The sequence below is a fragment of the Panthera pardus genome, unplaced genomic scaffold, assembly GCF_024362965.1.
Source record: "Panthera pardus isolate Hobbes unplaced genomic scaffold, ASM2436296v1 HiC_scaffold_16, whole genome shotgun sequence".
In the NCBI taxonomy this organism is placed as follows: domain Eukaryota; kingdom Metazoa; phylum Chordata; class Mammalia; order Carnivora; family Felidae; genus Panthera; species Panthera pardus.
Genome location: NW_026526721.1, coordinates 71,743,906 through 71,763,636, shown reverse-complemented (window position 1 = coordinate 71,763,636; position 19,731 = coordinate 71,743,906). Strand labels below are relative to the sequence as shown.

Genomic DNA, 19,731 nt, shown 5'->3' with positions numbered 1-19,731 from the left:
TGGCTCAGGTCATGACCTCACGGTTCGTGAGTTCGAGCCCCACATTGGGCTCTGTGCTGACAGAGCACAGAGCCTGCTTAGGATTCTGTCTGTCTCTCTCTCTCTCTCTCTCTCTCTCTGCCCTTCCCCCACTTGATGTCTCTCTCTCTCTCTCTCTCTCTCTCTCTCTCTCTCTCCCCCCCCTTCCCCCTTTCTCTCCAAATAAATAAACATTAAAAAAAAAGCATATTAGTTATACTTAAACTCTGGACCAATGAGGCATGGAACTAACGTTAATATCTGGCCCCCAAATTAAATGATTCTGGCTCTAATGAGGAACCACTGTTGCCACTAGTAGCAAAGAAACATTGAGAACAACCAAACACAGCTTTCTATGGTAGAATATAAAATGCTAATCCTTTAAATGTGGCAGAAACATTATGAGTTTTAAATGAGGCAGCATGATCTAAAAACAACATAAACTATTAACTCACTGGTTTATATTTCATATTGTTCCATTGGCAGATATCCTTACTCTTCAAAGCACAAGGAGCGGCCACTTCTGACTGAGCCCAGCATTTCAAAATTGGAAACTCTGAGAAGAAATGGTAGAACATTATATCAGAAAACCTGCATCTGGACTAGATAGAGGTGAGGCCAGTCTTTCATGTTGAGATATCAGTATTCAAACTTTTAATACACAATGTACATGACCTGAATCCATCTATCACATGCTGTTTTATTTTAGCAGCCTGCTCTACATGGATGCTAAGGAATTACAAAATTACTAAGACTGTGCAGAAGTTAAGCATGACTTCTTAACAAATCCCATTACAGTAGGTACCACATTTTAAAAATTTAATGTAGGGGCACCTGGGCGGCTCAGTTGGTTGAGCGTTCAACTCTTGATTTGGCTCTGGTCATGATCCCAGGGTCATGGGATCGAAGCCCACAACGGGCTCTGTGCTGAGCATGGAACCTGCTTGGAATTCTCTCTTTCTCCCTCTGCCCCTCTCCTCCATTCAATCTAAAATAAAATTTATAAATAAATAAATAATAAAAATTTTTTTGAAGTATAACATATATTCAGAAAAATGAATAGATACTAAGCATATAACCAAAAAAATTTCCATTGAGTAAACAAGCCCATATAAAAGAGCATTCAGACTAAAAACAAACAAACAAACAAAAACAATGAACAATACCAGAATCCTAGATGCTCTCTCAAGAGAGGGCACTTTTTCGGGGCACCTGGGTGGCTCAGTTGGTTGAGTTCAGCTCAGGTCATGATCTCACAGTTCATGAGTTTGAGCCCCACATCGGGCTCTCTGCTGTCAGCATGCAGCCCACTTTGGATCCTCTGTCCATGCTCTCTCTGCCTCTTCCCCATACATGTGCTCTTGCCCACTCTCATACTCTCTCTCAAAAATAAATAAGTATTTTTTAAAAAGGGCACTTTTTCAAACTTTAGAGTAATTAAAAGAAAGCAAGCTAGGCTGGATGAACAAATTTAGCAGAATTGAACACTTTATTATTTTTTCATCATGAAAAATATGATGGCAGCAGAGTAGGATTAAAAACTTCCAATCTCCCAGTCTTTAGTTCTACTAATTTGTGACTATTCCAATCAACTCAAATTTGGAGACACAAAGAGCCAAAATCTGAAAGGAGTTTCTTAAAGTCTTGATTCTAGGAAGACTGCAAATGGGGAAAGCATAGTTTTAATTTACACAAATCACACATAAAAACAGAAAGAACTGGTGCGCCTGCGTGGTTCAGTCGGTTGAGCAGCTGACTTCAACTCAGCTCATGATCTCACGGTTCATGAGTTTGAGCCCCACACTGGGCTCTATGCTAACAGCTCAGAGCCTGGAGCCTGCTTTGGATTCTGTGTCTCCCTCTCTCTCTGCCCCTCTCCTGGTTGTGCTCTGTCTCTCAAAAATAAAATAAACTTAAAAAAAATTTTTTAACGTAAAACAGAGAGAAAAATTATTCCCCAAACCAAAAAGTCATGGCCAACATTTATAACAAAACTAGGTGATAAAGTATCCCCACCAAATACAAAAATCCATGCCAGTGGATACAAAACACCAATAGTTGCAAGTCCTGCAAATCAGCATGAAGAAACAGAAAGCAGCAAAGGGACAGAGGATCAATGGCTGAAAAAAGAAATACACTAGACATTATATGCCTAATCATACAAGAACACACCACCACCTCTAGTCTTGTCAAAACAATCAAAGCTGAATCTGATCACACATCTGGAGCCAGTGGCCAACTTCCAGGAAACAGAGGCTAGATGAACAGCATGAGTGTAATGTGTAATCACCAAAACCCCAACTATGAGAAATCCAGGTTTCTCAACAGGTGAATTTTTATTTTATTTTAACTTTTATTTTATTTTATTTATTTATTTATTTATTTATTTATTTATACTTATTGTTTTAAGTAGGCTCCATGCCCAACATGGGACTTGAACTCACAACCTTGAGACCAGGAGTCTCATGCTCTACTGACTGGGCCAGCCAGGTGCTCCTCAAAAAGGGAATTTTCAAAAAAAGAAAGGGAAAGAGGAGGAATCTGTAAATTAAGAGATTTAACGGTAATACATTTATTTAAATGGAAAAGATGAAGCTTTATTCTCTAAGAATGCCCACTTGGGTGAAAAAAAAGTATAAAGAAACATAAGGAAGTGATTAAAAGTCAGGATAGTAGGTTAGTTTTAGAGGAAAGGAGGAAGCAATGATTGAGACAGGACACACAGAGCTGCTGCTAGGGTGACTGGTGAAGTTCTATTTCTTGACCTGGGAGGTAATTACAAGGGTATTTGCCTTATAATAATTTACTATTTATTTGTGAAGTTTTTCTATATCTATGGTTTATTTTACAATCAAAAAATTAAAAAGAAAAAAGAAACATGCTTTTGTCATCCTTGCCCTTGACTTCAGACTTGCCACCACATCTTTACTTTTATTTTCAACCTTCAGAAAAGGCTTGCAACCCTCACCTTGGTCACAATACATTAGTAAATCAGGGTTATTGACCACAATAACGGTTTCTCCATCTTTACTATGTGGCCGATGATAGCGGTAGTGCACAGGCAAAAAAGCTTGGAAACAATCGATGCATTGTGAATCTTGTCTGGCATAAATTAGAACTTCAGATTCCTTGGACAAATAATTGGGAGCTTCTATATTAAAATTTTCTGAAACCATCACTGCCTGTCAAAAAAACAGCAAATATTAATCCAGAAGAAGAAATGAATGAGGAAGATCAATAAATAAAACCAGAAGATTGCTATACAGATGAACAGAAATGTCTAATCCCCCCCTTATAAACAATTTCCATTCCATGCCATCCGCAAAACACAAGATGTGCTCTAAAAGTTTGTTTACTAAAAGTAAACTGAGGAAATTATACTCTAGGGTGTGAACTTTCCCCATAATAAAAATTATTTATTTGTAGTTTCTTTATCAACCTTGCTTGGGTGACAAAACAGGTACCAAAAAAAGAGAAATTCTGGGAATATAGCATTTAATAAGTATGAAAACTATGACAAAAACAGTTAACCCAGTATTGGGTTGAAATGATTGCTATCATTCTGGTAATTTCCTGTTCTTCAGAGAAGTTAAGATGGCAGTGAGTAAGACAGAGTACTGTGGTCAGGAAGTCAAAGCAAAAGTCAGCACTCTTTCCATATTTGGTATAAAAAGTTAATAGAAAAATAGTAAATGCTTCTTTAAAAAAATATGGTAAAAAACAATTTAAAATAGATATTCTACACCAAAAGTAAAAATGCATATGTTGCCGAAATTAGTCCTGAATTATAATGTTTGTGTGTGTATATATATCCATCCACACACATTTATGTATAAACACACATATACACATGCACATATATGTACACATATATAGGCACTCTATACATAATCTGTGAGTGTGTGTGTATGTGTGTGTACAGACCTACACACATACAACTTGTCTCTAGATTCTCTATGTGAAGCCCAGATACATCTCAGAGAAAAAAACAGAATTAACTTCTTCCCATCATGGCAAACATCCTAATTCTCCTGTTTGATGGAAGCACCAAGTACTTTATTTTTTCACATGTTTTTCCTTCTCTGATTATCACAGGAATAAGAAAAAAACAACTCACTGGCAAAAGCCAAGGAGTTATATAATCTTATCAGTCATAATGAACTTTAAAGGTGATCAAATTAAACCACTGTCCCAATGAGAGCATTGTTCAAGGATCCAGTCACTGCTTGAATACTCTCAATGACTAAAAGGAAGCTTATTGCTTTAAGTCATCTCATTTTATCTACTGTTAAAAGGTTATTCTTTTCTTTTTTTTTTTTTAGGTGATTCTTTTTTTATGCGTAGAAATTTGATGCTCTGGTATATAACATTCACAACTGTCCTTGCTTACAATACCTACAATAAAACTGTTCCCTATTTCACTAAGGGTCCCTCAAACATTTCCACTAAATTTTCTCCTCCTCAGAGAAACATTCATAGCTTTCTTGGTTTCTCATGATATGGTTTCCGAATCATTCATCATATTAGTTACCTTTAGAAACACTCAGGGTATATAGTAGCAATATTACTTTCAGTCAAAAATTGTAAGATTATTTTAGCAGCCTTATTTCAGTGAGATATATATCCATATATAGAAGATATATGTACTTTTTTAAAAAATTAAGACTATTTTTCAGAGCAGTTTCAGGTTTACAGGAAAACAGAGCAGAAAATACAGCATCTCTATGTATCACCCCCCACCCTACAGTTTTCTCTACTATTAACATTAGTATGGTACATTTGTTACAATTGATAAGCCGGTTTTGACAAATTAAAGCCCATCATTTAAGTTAGGGTTCAATCTTTATGTTGTAGATTCTATGTGTTTTGACAAATGTAAAAGGACATAAATTCCCATTACAGCATCCTACAAAGTAGTTTCGCTGACCCTGTCTGTGTTCCACCTATTCATCCCTATATCTTTCATTTGAAAATTTTGCAAAAACATTCAAGAAACTCCCATACTATTTTTTCAAATAATTGACTTATTACTAACTAAATGAAGGGCCTAGATTTATCTCTATTAAATTTTATCTTCCTGGCTACAGTCTATTTTTTCCAGGATGTTGAGATTTAATTGAAATTCAACCTGTCAACCAACATTTATGTAACATTTATGAATTTGGTAACTATGTCTTCTGTATTTTCACTTAAGGATAAAAACATTGACCAGGAGGATCAAGAGCAAAGTCCTAAGGAATATTACTAGAGACCTCCTGCTAGAAATTTATTAATGAACTCTCCTTGGATACAACTAAGTGTAAATAAAAAAACAGCCCAAAATTTTCTATCTTATCTTATGAACATCTTATTTTCTATCTATCTTTAAAAAAATTTTTTTAAATGTGTTTATTTATTTTTGAGAGAGAGACAGAGCAAATGAGGGAGGGATAGAGAGAGAGAGGGAGACAGAATCTGAAGCAGGCTCCAGGCTCTGAGTTGTCAGCACAAAGCCTGACACGGGGCTTGAACTCACGAGCTGTGAGATCATGACCTGAGCCAAAGTCAGATGCTTAACCGATGAGCCACCCAGGCACCCCTTCTATCTATCTTATGTATGTATGACATGATAATAATAAACATATCTTTCTTTGAGTAGTTACTATGTTGACAGGTATTTCATTAAGTGGTTTATATACATTATCTCCTTTAATTTTCACAAGAACCCTATCTGGTAGGAACTATTAGCCTTATTATATAAATGAGCAAACAAAGTATCTGAGTGAATAAACAATATAAAGAATAAGTAGAGGAGCCAAGATTCAAAGCCAGGTCACACGGACTCCCTTATTCAATTAGGTTAAACTAAACAAAAAAACTAATATTTAATACAGCCATTCTTTAGAGATACTGTGGGTTTGGTTCTTGATCACCACAATAAAGCAAATCAAATGAATCCTTTGGCTTCTCAATGCAAATAAAAGTTATGCTTATACTACATTGTAATCTATTAAGTGTGCAATAGCATTATGCCTTAAAAAAAACCCCAATGTACATGCCTTAAAGATATTTTGTTGCTAAAAAATGCTAACCAGCATCTACACTTTCAGCAAGTTATAATCACTGATCACAGATCACCATAACAAATATAATAATAAAAAAGTTAAAAATATTATTACCAAAATGTGATACTGAGACATGAAGTGAGCAAACGCTGTTAGAAAAATGATGTTGAGGGGCACCTGGGTGGCTCAGTCGGTTAGGCGTCCGACTTCAGCCCAGGTCATGATCTCGCGGTCTGTTGAGTTCAAGCCCCGCGTTGGGCTCTGTGCTGACTGCTCAGAGCCTGGAGCCTGTTTCAGATTCTGTGTCTCCCTCTCTCTCTGACCCTCCCCCGTTCATGCTCTGTCTCTCTCCGTCTCAAAAATAAATAAACGTTAAAAAAAAAAAAAGTAAAAGAAAAATGATGTCGATAGGCTTGAACAGAGTTGCTACAAACCTTCAATTTGTAACAAAACACAGTATCTGTGAAGTACAGTAAAGTGAAGCACAGTAAAATGAGATATGCCTGTAGCTGAAAATTAAGCATAAGTAAAACTGATATAAAGTATATTCCTGATTGTGATACTTAGAATTTATGATGGCACGATGATCTTCAACTTCTCTAAATATTGTTTTTTTACTTATTATTTTTCCCATAGAAATAAATATATGGTAAGTTCTCCGAATTGAAAATTTTTAAAACGTGCATTGAAACTGGGATATAATGAAAATGAGGCAGGAAGAAATAACAATTTGGCCTTCAGAGAGGGCTCTGTTGGTTGAAGAGTTATTTGGTAACGGTTCAAAAACTTTTACACTAGGCATTGAAACTCAAAAGTTAGCCTTTTAAGGGTTTCTTGGAAAATAATGAAAATATTCTAGAATAGTTGTGATGGTTGTACAATTTTATGAATATACTAAAAACTACTAACTTGTATATTTCAAAAGGGTGAATTTTGTGATTTGAATTGTATCTCAATTCTTAGAATGAGAATCTTTTTTTTTTTTTTTTACACGAACTTCAACAAAGACCTAAATCCATTTTAAACCAAGATCAATTAAGAATCAACACAAGCTAACCCATAAACAACAACTTAGGTCTTAGAGGTGATTTAGGAGTTTGGGCTAGGAGTTTCTTAAAACCGACCTACAACATGGAAAGGGAAAAAATTGTACAAGTAGGTACATGCATTGACAGGTAACCAAAACCTCAGACAGCTGGAGGTGTGTATATCACTTTAGATGTAAAACAAGAGAAAAATATTTTTGGATATCATAACCTGACAATCAAAAGTAATCTGAACAATGGATGGATGCTAGATTTCCCAAATATGTGCCTAAACTATCAGTGCAACCCCCAAAAGCCTAGTGACTATATACTGATCTGCAAAAAATATTTTGTTATTCCATTTTCACTGCAGATAAAATAGCAATAACGTATTATCAAAAAACTGAAATTATACATCAAACATTAATCCAAAAGGAGCATACACTGGTTAACAGACATGGATCTATACTCTTTCATGACAATAGTTGAGTGTTGTCATGTGACTACATATGTCACAAACCACTGCAGCTAAGTTAAATGAATTAAGCTATGAAATTGTGCCATATCAATAACATTTGCCATATCTTTCTCTCATGAACTAGAGCTCTTCAAAAAAACTTCTCAATTAAGGCATAGTAAGTGGTAGCTTTGAACAACTTCTACAATCTACAAATGTAAAACTTTATAAAAATTAAAGGTATAATACTTTTCTGACACTGAGATGTTAATTCTAACCGTACATTTTTTTAATGATCTATTCCTGGGTGCCTGAATGGCTCAGTCAGTTAAGCATCCCACTTTGGCTCTGGTCATGACCTCATGGTTCATGAGGTCAAACCCTGAGTTGGGCTCCGTGCTGACAGTGCAGAGCCTGCTTGGGATTCTCTCTCTCTCCCTCTCCCTGCCCCTCCCCCACGTATGCTTTCTTTCTCTCTCAAAATAAATAAACTTAAAAGTCACATTTTGTACCAACTGAGCCAGCCCAGGCGCCCCCAATGAAAAATCTTAAAGTATACTCTTTTCTGTTAACTTTCAAATATACATTATTGTTAACTACAGTCACCATACTCTACACTAGTTCCCAGAACTTACTCATCTTATAACTAGATGTTTGTACTCTTTGACCACCTTCACCTATTCCTCCCACACTCTTGCTCCTGGCAACCACCACCAGTCTACCAATCTGAGTTCAGTTTTTTTTAGATTCCACATATAAGTGAGATTTGTCTTTCTCTGACTTATTTCACTTAGCATGATGCACTCAAGGTTCATGTGTGTTGATGCAAAGGCAGGATTTTCTTCTTTTTTATAGGTAACATTCCATTGTGTGTGTGTGTGTGTACACACACACACACACACACACACACACACACACATTTTCTTTATCCATTCATCTGTTGATGGACACTTAGGTTGTTTCCATAGCTTGTCTACTGTAAATAATGCTGCAAGGAATATGGGGTAGAGATTTCCCTTCAAGATAGTTCAATCACAGGACAGTAGGCCATTTGAAGTTGTCCCACAACTCACTACTGCTCCATTTACTTTTTACATTTCTATTTTTTAATCTGTTTTATATTTTTTGTGGTTTCTATTACTATGTTTTCAAGTTTATTAATTTTTCTGCAATCCTTGAATGCCATTACTTTCTTCACAAGTTCAATGTTGCCCTCTTATATATCTTCCACGTCTCTACGTACCTTTTTGAACATATGAATACAGTTATAATAACTGTTTTCATGTCCTGTCTGTTAATTCTACTATCTGGGCCAGTTCTAGATTGGTTTTGATTGATTCATTTATCTCATTACAGGTCATATTTTTCCCCATCTTTTCATACCTCCTAATTTTTTATTAGAATCAGGACATTGTGATTTTGATCTTATTGGGTGCTGGATACTTCTGTATTCCTATAAGTATTCTTGAGTTTTGTTTGTATGCAGTAAAGTCACGTACAAACAGTTTGGTTTTCTGAAGGTCTTGCTTTTAAGATTTATTAAACAGAACTGCCATAATGTTCAGCCTAGGGCTAAGTATCTCCCACTACTGAGTAAAATTTCTTCTATTTACTCTATCTAATGCCCAGTGAATCAGGAGGCTGTTCCTAGCCTGGTTGCTGGGAGCAGACACTACTACTGGCCTTATGCGAGTACCAGACACTATAACCTCTAATTTTTTCATACGGTTCTTTTCCCAGCAGCAAGTAGTTTCCTCACATGCATGCACTAATCACTACTCAACTATGTACTTGAGGGGAATCTTTTATGGATCTCTGGAGTTGTCTCTATGCAATTCTCTCCTCTCTACCATGCTGTCTTGTGAATTCTGCTGACCTCGGTCTCCCCAGAATCTCACCTTCATCTCCTCAATTCAAGAAGTCTACCAGGTTCTGCTTGGGTTCCTGCTCCCTATGCTATAGTCTGAAAACTCTCCAAAGCAATAAGCTGGGATGGTTGTAAAGCTCACCTTATTAATTGCCCAATTACCTCACATATCACTGCCCTCATTGTCTGATAGTCAATGATCTTTTCCATCATTTCATATATTTTGTCTATTTCTTGGTTGTTTCATGTGAGACAGTATATCTGGTCGCTGTCCTCCAACTTGGTCAGGGCATAGAACCTAATACTACATATTTTGATTGAGTAAAACTTATGATTTCAAAAACACAGCATTTCCATTTTGATCTAAAGAACAGCAATTTCATATGTTTCAATCTAATATTATGCTGTTTTCAAAGAATGTGAAAGATTTTGATTAAGTACATCTAATAGCCCTATCTAAAAATGAAATGAGATTCATTTGATGTGCCTTATCCAATGTACCTATTTAAAGCTTGTCTTTATTTTCAAATTGCTGATAAACCATCACAAACTCCTTACAAAACATTTTGTTGCCACACATCACTCATTTAATTTGAACCCACTGTTCTATTTGCTGCAGTCACACATTTTATCTCATGGAACAGTCAAGATCTCTATCTAAATATATAAGCATTGATCATTTACTACATATAAATTAACTTCTATCCAGTTATACTCATCATTTAATACCACTTCTTGTGACAGAGTTTCTCTGCACAAATAATTGGGCCACAGTCTCAACCCAGCTAGGCAGAAGGAAATAACATCTCATATATCAGGAAATCAACTTCCAATTAGCTATGTGTCACAAATGAGACATCTATTTTTCTAGAAATTACCAAATGAAAAAGCAAATTCACTTAAAAGTCTTATAATTAGGGATTAGAAAATTAGGAAACAAGGAGCACCTGGGTGGCTCAGTTGGCTAAGCATTTGACTTTGGCCCAGGTCATGGTCTCATGGTTCATAAGCTTGAGCCCCATGTTGGGTGAGCTCAAGCCCTGCCTGGGGTGAGCTCAAGCCCCGCTTTGGGACTCTCTCTCTCTCTCCCTTTCTCTGCCACTAGCTCACTCACTCTCTCTCCAAAAAAAAAAAAAAAAAAAAAAAGGAAACAGAAAATCAAGATAAAGAGAAACTTGTCAATCAATCCAGAGTGGCATCCTGTTCCTGCCCAGTTTTCTTGCTACAATCATCTGCACATACCCCAATCTCATCCCTACCAAGAGGGTGTGCATGTGACCTCTTTTTGGGCACTCCTGTGCAAAAATAATTCCATTTTCTTAAAACATGGTAGGCAATTTTATTACGGAAATTTAAATATGATTCCAATCCATGTCACTACAAGCCAAGAACTGCGTTTAAATTTGAAACCTATTATTAAAATTTCAAAAGCCTCATTCAAAATTCATGACTCAGTGAAGGAAACAGATGAGGAAAAAAGCAATGAGGTCTTTCCACATGTGTATATGTACTGACACTGCCATATATGTGAACATGTGTATCTAAACTGTTATATATGTGCAAAAAAAACAGAACACAGGAAGAAATTTCGTGAATGGGGGTTGAGAGAGGTGGAAGTTCATCATTATACACCTTTTCATACCTCCTGAATATTGAACCATGAGAATATAATTACCTATTCAAGAAGAAATTTAAGTAATTAAAACAGATGAAGAAACTGGCCTAAACCACAATTAGAAATAAAATGTCATTATATATGACTCCAAGTATAGTATATTTATTTTACCTTTCCTATATTTATATAGAGATTATAATCTTACGAACAAAGATTTCCCAAAATTTCTTAATAGGAATCATCTGAGTTGTTAAAAACAGATTTTTGGTCCAATCTAGATCTACTGAATTAAGATTTCCCAGAAAGACATAATCTGCACAAAAAGCAGCCCCAAGTAATTCTTACCAAAAGTTAAGGAAACCATTAACTAAGGAATAAGATTCATTTCTGGAAAGAGCAACAACTTTGCAATTAGACAATCCTGGATTTATCTCTTGGCTCTTCCATTTACCTGTGTGATCCTGGATAAGTTACTTGGCCTCTTTGTGCCTCAGGTTCCTTATCTATAAAGTGGAAAGATAATACTTCTAGGGTTTTTATAAAGATTGATCTGTGCAGAAGGTATGGGACATCATATTTCTCTAATGCTTAATATACCTTGCTTCCTTAAAAAAAAAAAAAAAGAAGATATCTGGCATATAGATATCCAATATCCTCCCACATTCGAATTATACAGATGTTAGGGTATATGTCACTCTAACGATACTGTTAAATGCTGAAGCAGTATTTATTAATCATTAATCTTCACAAAAACATATAATAGTCACTAAACTAGGAGCCAATCTGACAAAAAGCATTTAACTAGTTCAGTTTAGTTGGTTTATTACTGACAAGTTTGACACATATCACTCATTTTTTAAAGAATATTCCTATCCTACCTAAAAGAAATTACTTTATATGCTTTAACAAAATGAATAAAGAGTACAATGTTGCTTTGTCTATTATTTTTCCTTAATCCAAATTATAGCATCCCTAAAATAATTTCTCTCTCAAAAAAATTCTCTAATAGTTATACCTCTGTTATGTTTCTCTCTCGTAATGAAGCCAACTCATATGGATCCACAAAAAGTCCTGATGGAATGTACTGTTTAATTAAGAGTCGGCAGGTCTGTAAGTCCTCAAGGCTTTCTCCAAATTTCACTTTTATTAAGAGGTCTCTGTAAGATAAGTACATTTAAAATAAATCTCTCCATTCAATTGTTAAATGAAATAGCATAACATTACATTCGAATTAGTAAAAACACTGCATTTCAAATTCATTTTTCAGAAAATCATAAAGTCAAATGAAGTATTTATATCATGTCAGAACCACTCATGAGATCGTTTATGAATTTATGTCATAAGCCACAGTACAGTATTAGTATGAAAACAAAGATCAATGGAAAGAAATAGAGTCCAAAAACAGACACACACGTTTATAGGCAATAAAGGTGCCAATATAATTTGATAGGAAAAGGAGAGTCTTTTCAACAAGTAGTACTGAAACAAGAAATCTACACAGAAAAAAAATGAACCTTGATCTCAAACTCATACCACGTACAAATATTAATTTGAAGTAGATTATAAACCTAAATGTATAATTGTCCCAGCTTTCTGTCTGAAGGCACATGTTGGACCAAGTATGGGGAAGGAAACCCAAAGCACAACACAGTGGTTTTGCTTAAATTATAAAACAGAGATAGAAGTAAAGGGAGGGGCGCCTGGATGGCTAAGTCCGTTAAGCGTCCACCTCTTGATCTCTGTTCAGGTCATGATCTCAAGGTTTGTGAGTTTGAGCCCCATGTTGGACTTTGTGCTGCCAGTGCATAGCCTACTTGGAATTCTCTCTTTCTCTCTCTCTCTCTCTCAAAATAAATAAACTTAAAAAACAACAACAACAAGTTAAGGGAGACTGAAGTAGCTGGAAGATAAGGTGCTAAATTCCAGAGAGGACAGTACTACGTAGGAGTTCTATAAATCTGAATTGGTCTCCCTTTGAGTTTTTTCTGAATACTAAGTAAAGCATGAGTAAAGTGTAATTCCACGAGACTGGGCAAAGAATAACCAGGGAACTGAAAAATAAGAAATGCTAAAATTTCACACAAGTTGGGAGAAATCTGCATTTCCAACCAACCAAAGTACAGAGACCATAGCTTTTGGTAAAGATACCAATACGGCAAGGCCTTTGCAGCTAAATTAGCCTTGCAGTAAAGGCCACTTTAATTGTAGACCTATACAAAAAAAGGTTAAGAGGATCAAGCTAATACACAAGTTAATTTAACTGCTAATAGAAAAAATAAGCCCAATGCCCTTCAAAGGAAGATAAAATCCACACACTCAAAAATGCTCATATCAGGATGCCTAGGTGGCTGAGTCAGTTAAGTGTCTGACTTTGACTCAGGTCTTGATCTAGTGGTTCATGAGTTCCAGCCCCATGTCAGGCTCTGTGCTGACAGCTTGGAGCCTGGAGCCTGCTTCAGACTCTGTGTCTCTCCCTCTCTCTCTGCCCCTCCCCTGCTTGAGCGTGCGCACTCTCTCTCAAAAGTAAATAAACATTAAAAAAAAAAAAAAAGGAAGAGAAAGAGGAGAAAGAAATGAATGATTCTAAGATTCAGACATTATTCTTAGTGTGGAATAATATTTGAAGGTAGGCTATGATAAGCTGAAATTGTACACTATAAAGTCTAAAGCAACCAATTAGAAAAAGAAAGAGGTATAGCTAGTAAGCCAAAAATGGAGATAAAATGGAATGCTTAAAAAATATTCAATGTATCTAAAATAAGGCAAGGAAAGAGAGAAAAGATTAGCTAGGACAAATATAAAAACAGTAACAAAATGGATAGGGTTAAACCAAACCAAACAAATAAATATTTATATTAAAGTAAATGGTCCAGGGGCACCTGGGTAGCTCAGTCAGTTAAGCTTCTGACTCTTGACCTCAGCTCAAGTCACGATCTCATGGTTTGTGGGATTGAGTCCCATGTTGGGCTCTATGCTGTCAGCGCAGAGCCGGTTTGGAATTCTCTCTCTCCCTCCCTCTCTGTCCCTCCCCTGCTCACATAAGCACACATGTGTGCTCACTCTCTCTCTGTCTCCCTCTCAAAATAAACTTAAGAATTTTTTTTTTTTTTAAAGTAAATGGTCTAGGGGCTCCTCAGTGGCTCAGTTGGTTAAGTGTTCAACTTCAGCTCAGGTCATGATTTCACAGTTCATGAGTTCCAGCCCCGTGTTGGGCTCTGGGATGACAGCTCAGAGCCTGGAGCCTGCTTCAGATTCTGTGTCTCCCTCTCTCTCTGCCCCTCCCCCACTCACACTCTGTCTCTAAGTGAATAAACATTAAAAAAAAAAAAAAAAGTAAATGGTCTAATCATTCCAATTAGAATGTAGAGATTGACAGACTGGATAAAATAGCAACAATTAATTATATGCTATCTATAAGACACACATTAATAATAAAAATAGTGAAATAATAATAATAAAAATATTGCTATATTAACATCAAAAATGCAGATTTCAGGACAAGGAATATTGTCAGGGATAAAGAAGGACATTACAAAAAGATAAAAGGATCAATTCATCAGAACACATAATAATCCTAAATGTGCTATAAAACATCTAAAAACAGTGCTTCAAAATGTTCATGTATTTTACTTCACAGCAAAAACTGGTAAAGCTTCAAGGATAAATAGACAAATCTGCAATTACAGCCAGAGATTTTAATACCCCTCTCTCAATAATGGATAGAATAAGTAGAAAATCAGTAAGGATATAGAAGGCATTCACAATCTTCAATCAAGTTTATCTGACATTAATAGACTGTTCTACCAAACAAGAGCACACTGCACTAGAAAAATCTATATGCTGGGCAATAAAAGAAGTCTCTAGAAGTTTTCATAGGACTGAAATCTTGTTGAGTATAGTCTCTAACCACAGGGAATTGAGTTAGAAATCACAAGAGGAGGAGAAACCGCCTTCACCAAAGCCACAGCCTCAGGCTGTCTCCTCCTTTGCCTCTGCCTGAGATCTGCTGCCAGGAAGCTTTGGCTTCACAGTTACATGTGTAGTCTCAGGTTTCTTTACCACCAGAAAGAAAAAAATGGACACCCTGCATCCTGGAAATTCATTTAGGAGATTGAAATTAGGGCCTCTTTCAAATGTGGACATGGCTAAAGGAGGAGCAACAAGACCCAACAGGCCAAATACTGTAGATACAATATGCCAGTTCAAACTAGTACTTCTGGAAGAGTCTGCCCTTGGCAAATCAAGCCTAGTTCTTTGTTTTGTGAAGGGCCAGTTTCATGAATTTCAAGAGAATACTGCTGTGGCTGCTTCTGTAACCCAAATTGGCTAGCTTGATAATACAACTGTGAAGTCTGAAGTAGGGGACACAGCTGGTCAAGAATCATACTATAGCCTAGCACCAATGTACCACAGAGAAGCACAGGTAGCCAGACCTGAATATGAGATCTCAAATGAGGAGTTCTTTGCAAGAGCAAAAAACTGGGTTAAAGAACTTCAGAGGCAAGCAAGTCCTGACACTGTCATAGCTTTACCAGGAAACAAAGCTGACCTAGAATAAATGAGCTGTAGATTTCCAGGAAGCACAGTCCTATGCAGATGACAAAATTATTATTCATGGAGACATCAGCTAAAACATCAATGAATGTAAATGAAATATTTACAGTAATAGCAAAAAATCTGCCAAATAATGGAGCACAAAATCCAGGAGCAAATTCTGCCAGAGGAAGAGCAGCAGAATTTATTGAACTCACACAGCCAACCAGGAGTCAGTGTTGTAGTTACTAAACCTCCAGTTTGAGCTAGCTGGAATATTCTTCTGCTTCTTAAAATGTTTTTTTTCCTTAAATGTTAATAACACTGAAACTGGTACACTTAACTGGTCCAATGTGATTTCCAAAAAGAGATTTATGATAGAGTCAAGTTTCTAATACAGAATTATTTTAAGTGTTTTGAACTTAATTTTTAATAACACACGTGTCCCTCTGTTCAGCAATAGAAGAAAATGAAATAATAAAGAGCAGAAATCAATGAAATAGAAACTAGACAAATAATAGAGAAACATCAATGAAATACCTTCTTTCCAAAGATCAGTAACATTGACAAATCTCTAGATTTGTCCACTGCTTTATTGGAAGGTTAGAGGAAATCATATCTTATCACCAGAGATATAACAAAATACTATTTGGACCCATAGTTAACCACAGTTCTATGAAAAAGGCATGTAACTCATTAACTTAGGCTTTGCAAAAACATTCTTTTTTATTTATTTCTATTTTTTTTTAAGTTTATTTATTTATTTTGAGAGAGAGGCCGTGTGTGCAGGGAAGGGGCAGAGAGAAAGGGACAGGATCCCAAGCAGGTTCTGCGCTATCAGCACGGAGCCCACAAGGCTCCATCTCAAGAACTGCGAGATCAAAAGTCAGATATTCAACAAACTGAACCACCCACACACCCCAAAACATTCTTTTTTAAAAAGGATGATCTAAAGATACTTCTACTTTGCTACAGTAATTCAGACAAACGATAATTTCTCCTAGTATCTACATTTAAAGTGTATATTCCACATTTTAACAAATTAGCCATGAGAAAACAGTCCTATATCTTCAGGGGAAAAAAATAAACATCAATGACATCTAAACTATAGCCAGTCCTGTTATTTTTTAAATAGACTTAAAAAACTCAAGTGCAACCACATCTAAATTTAGGAATATGAAACTGATAAATGCATCTTAATGAACAGCACTCCCTGCAAACATGTGGGCTCTTCAACAAAAATGAAACAAACCAGATGTCTGTGAATCTGTTTAATTACTACTAGCTTTGTCGTTTAGGGGCTAAAAGGAGCTTTTGTTCCCTTTGGATGTAATATAGTCGATGCACTAACAATATGTACATTCAAACTTATTTTATTTTTTTTTAATTTTTTTAATGTTTCTTTATGTTTGAGAGAGAGAGAGAGAGAGACAACTGTGAGCAGGGGAGGGACACAGAGAGAAAAGAATCCGAAGCAGGCTCCAGGCTCTGAGCTGTTAGCACAGAGCCCGACACGGGGCTCAAACTCATGACCTATGAGATAATGACCTGAGCCAAAGTCCGACGCTTAACCGACTGGGCCACCCAGACACCCCAAACTTATTTTAAATTCAATCTTCAACTGTATTGGAAGTAAGGTACTGGACTGTAGTGTCCATATTATGTTTACTTTTCTACAATATTAAGAGTTGTTTGAAAGTATGTAAACTGTACAGTTACTAAAACAGCTAATTATTTCCTCTCTCCTTCTTTGCAAGGAAGAGGGCTTCAGTTGTTCCTGTATGGCTAGAACCATCGTAAACAACATACCTGTAATCTATAATATGAGTGCTGCAATATGTTGGTAATAATCTTGCAGCCTTATTTTCCGAATTCATTTTATTTTGACCACTTCAGTATATTGCACTAATCGTTTTAGGTATTTCCATTATGTGTCAAGGATGATCTAACCTATTTGAGTGCTGAACAGCTAGCAGAACTTGTACATTTATAATAATTCCAAATTGGTAAAGAAAACATTTCACTAGTGTTCAGTTTATTTTGAGGTGCTCAGGTTAGAATAAATAGTTACTATAAAAAAACAAACAAAAAATCAGTAAAAAAAATTCTGGAAAATCCCCCAAAACCTTAAAATCAAACAACATATGTCTAAATAACTGATGTAAGAAAAGAAATCAAAAAGGATATTAGAAAATATACTGACCTAAATGAAAATGAAAACAAACACGTCAAAACTTACAGGATACAGCTAAAGTCCTGCATAGAAGGAAACATAGCCTTAAATGCAAAGATACTTTAATAAGGAAAAAACTCTAAAATCAATGACCTAAGCCACCACATTAAAAAACTAAGAAGGAGGGGCGCCTGGGTGGCTCGGTCGGTTGGGCGTCCAACTTCGGCTCAGGTCACGATCTTGCAGTCCGTGAGTTCGAGCCCCACGTCGGGCTCTGGGCCGATGGCTCAGAGCCTGGAGCCTGCTTCCGATTCTGTGTCTCCCTCTCTAACCCCTCCCCCGTTCATGCTCTGTCTCTCTCTGTCTCAAAAATAAATAAAACGTTAAAAAAAAAATTTAAGAAAAAAAAAACTAAGAAGGAAATTAAACTTAAAGCAAAAAGGAAAGAAATAATAAAGAGCAGAAATCAATGAAACAGAAAGTAGACAACAGAGAAACATCAATGAAACCTTTTCTTTCCAAAAATCAGTAACATTGACAAATCTCTAGATTGATCATGAAAGAGAAAAAGCACAGATCACCAATATCAGGAATAAAAGAGGAAACATTACTATACAATCTCTACATATGAAGAGGACAATAAGGGAATACTTGAATAATTTTACTCCAATTAAACAACTTAAAATAGCTAAATTCCTGGAAAGAAAAAATTACAAGAACTGACAAAAGAAAAAATAGAATATCTAAATATCTCTGTATCTTGAATTTGTAATTAAAAGAAAAAGTTTAAAGCCTTCCCGCATGAAAAACCTCAGCCCTAGATGGCTTTATTGTTTAATTCTATTAAATATTTTAAAAAGAAATAATACCAATGCTGCACAATCAGAAAATAAAGTAGAAGGAAATATTTCCCAATTTATTTTACAAGGACAGCACTGGCCTGACACCAAAGCCCGAAAAAAGCATCACAACAAAAGACAAGTATAGACCAATATTCCTCATGAACAGAGAAGTAAAAAATCCCTTTTTTAAAATTTATTTTTATTTTTTTAATCTTTTAATTATTATTTATTTTGTTTTGTTATTTTTTATTTTTTAAATTAAATTAAATTTTTTTAACCTTTTTCAAAAATGTTTATTTACTTCTGAGAGTGAGAGAGAGAGAGAGAGACAGCACAAGTGGGGGAGGGGCAGAGAGGGAGACACAGAATCTGAAGCAGGCTCCAGGCTCTGAACTGTTAGCACAGAGCCCGACACGGGGCTCGAACTCATGAGCTGTGAGATCATGACCTGAGCCAAAGTTGGACGCCCACCTGACTGATCCACCTAGGTGCCCCAGAAGTAAAAAATCTTTAACAAGATACTAGCATATCAAATCCAGTAATATTTCAAAAAGATAATAATACATCACGACCAAGGGGGAAGTTTATTATTCCAATTATCAACATTTGTACTGTACCATATTGACAGAATAAATTAGAAAAATCATATGATTCTCTTATAATAGATGCAGAAAAAGCTGTTAATAATTCTTAACATTAATCATGAAAAAAAGTTTCAGGAAACTAGGAACATAAAAGAACATCCTCAACTGATAAAAGCCACCTACAAAAATATCTAACATAAATACCATATTTAATGGTGAAAGGCTGGATACCTTCCATTTAAGATGAGAAACAAGGATGGATGGAAAGGGAAGGATGTTTTATTCAATACTGTATTAGGAAAAAATAAATTAAAAAGTACAAAAATTAAAACAACAACAACAACAACATTGTATTAGAGTTTCTAGCCAGTTCAAAAAGGTAAGGATATAAAAACCATACAGGGGCACCTGGGGGGCTCCGTTGGTTAAATGTCCAACTCTTGATTTCAGCTCAGGTCATGATCTCACGGTTCATGAATTTGAGCCCCACGACAGGCTCTGACAGCGCGGAGCCTGCTTGGGATTCTCCATCTCCCTCTGTCTCTGCCCCTCCTCCACTCACGCTCACGCACA

General features: G+C 35.9%; 1 protein-coding gene and 1 pseudogene across 1 annotated transcript in view; one reads left to right on the top strand and one right to left on the bottom strand.

Moving 5' to 3' along the window:
* The window catches only part of PIGX (phosphatidylinositol glycan anchor biosynthesis class X), a 36,018-nt gene that overhangs the window by 4,113 nt on the left and 12,174 nt on the right, over nucleotides 1–19,731 (bottom strand). The window contains exons 5-7 of the mRNA XM_019448090.2: nucleotides 12,042–12,183; nucleotides 2,987–3,200; nucleotides 474–574 (exon numbers count right to left, since the gene is read on the bottom strand). Coding sequence (XP_019303635.2) covers nucleotides 474–574; nucleotides 2,987–3,200; nucleotides 12,042–12,183 — 457 coding nt within the window. The remainder of the gene's footprint in view (nucleotides 1–473; nucleotides 575–2,986; nucleotides 3,201–12,041; nucleotides 12,184–19,731) is intronic.
* LOC109266553 (ras-related protein Rab-5A-like) lies at nucleotides 15,133–16,207 on the top strand (annotated as a pseudogene).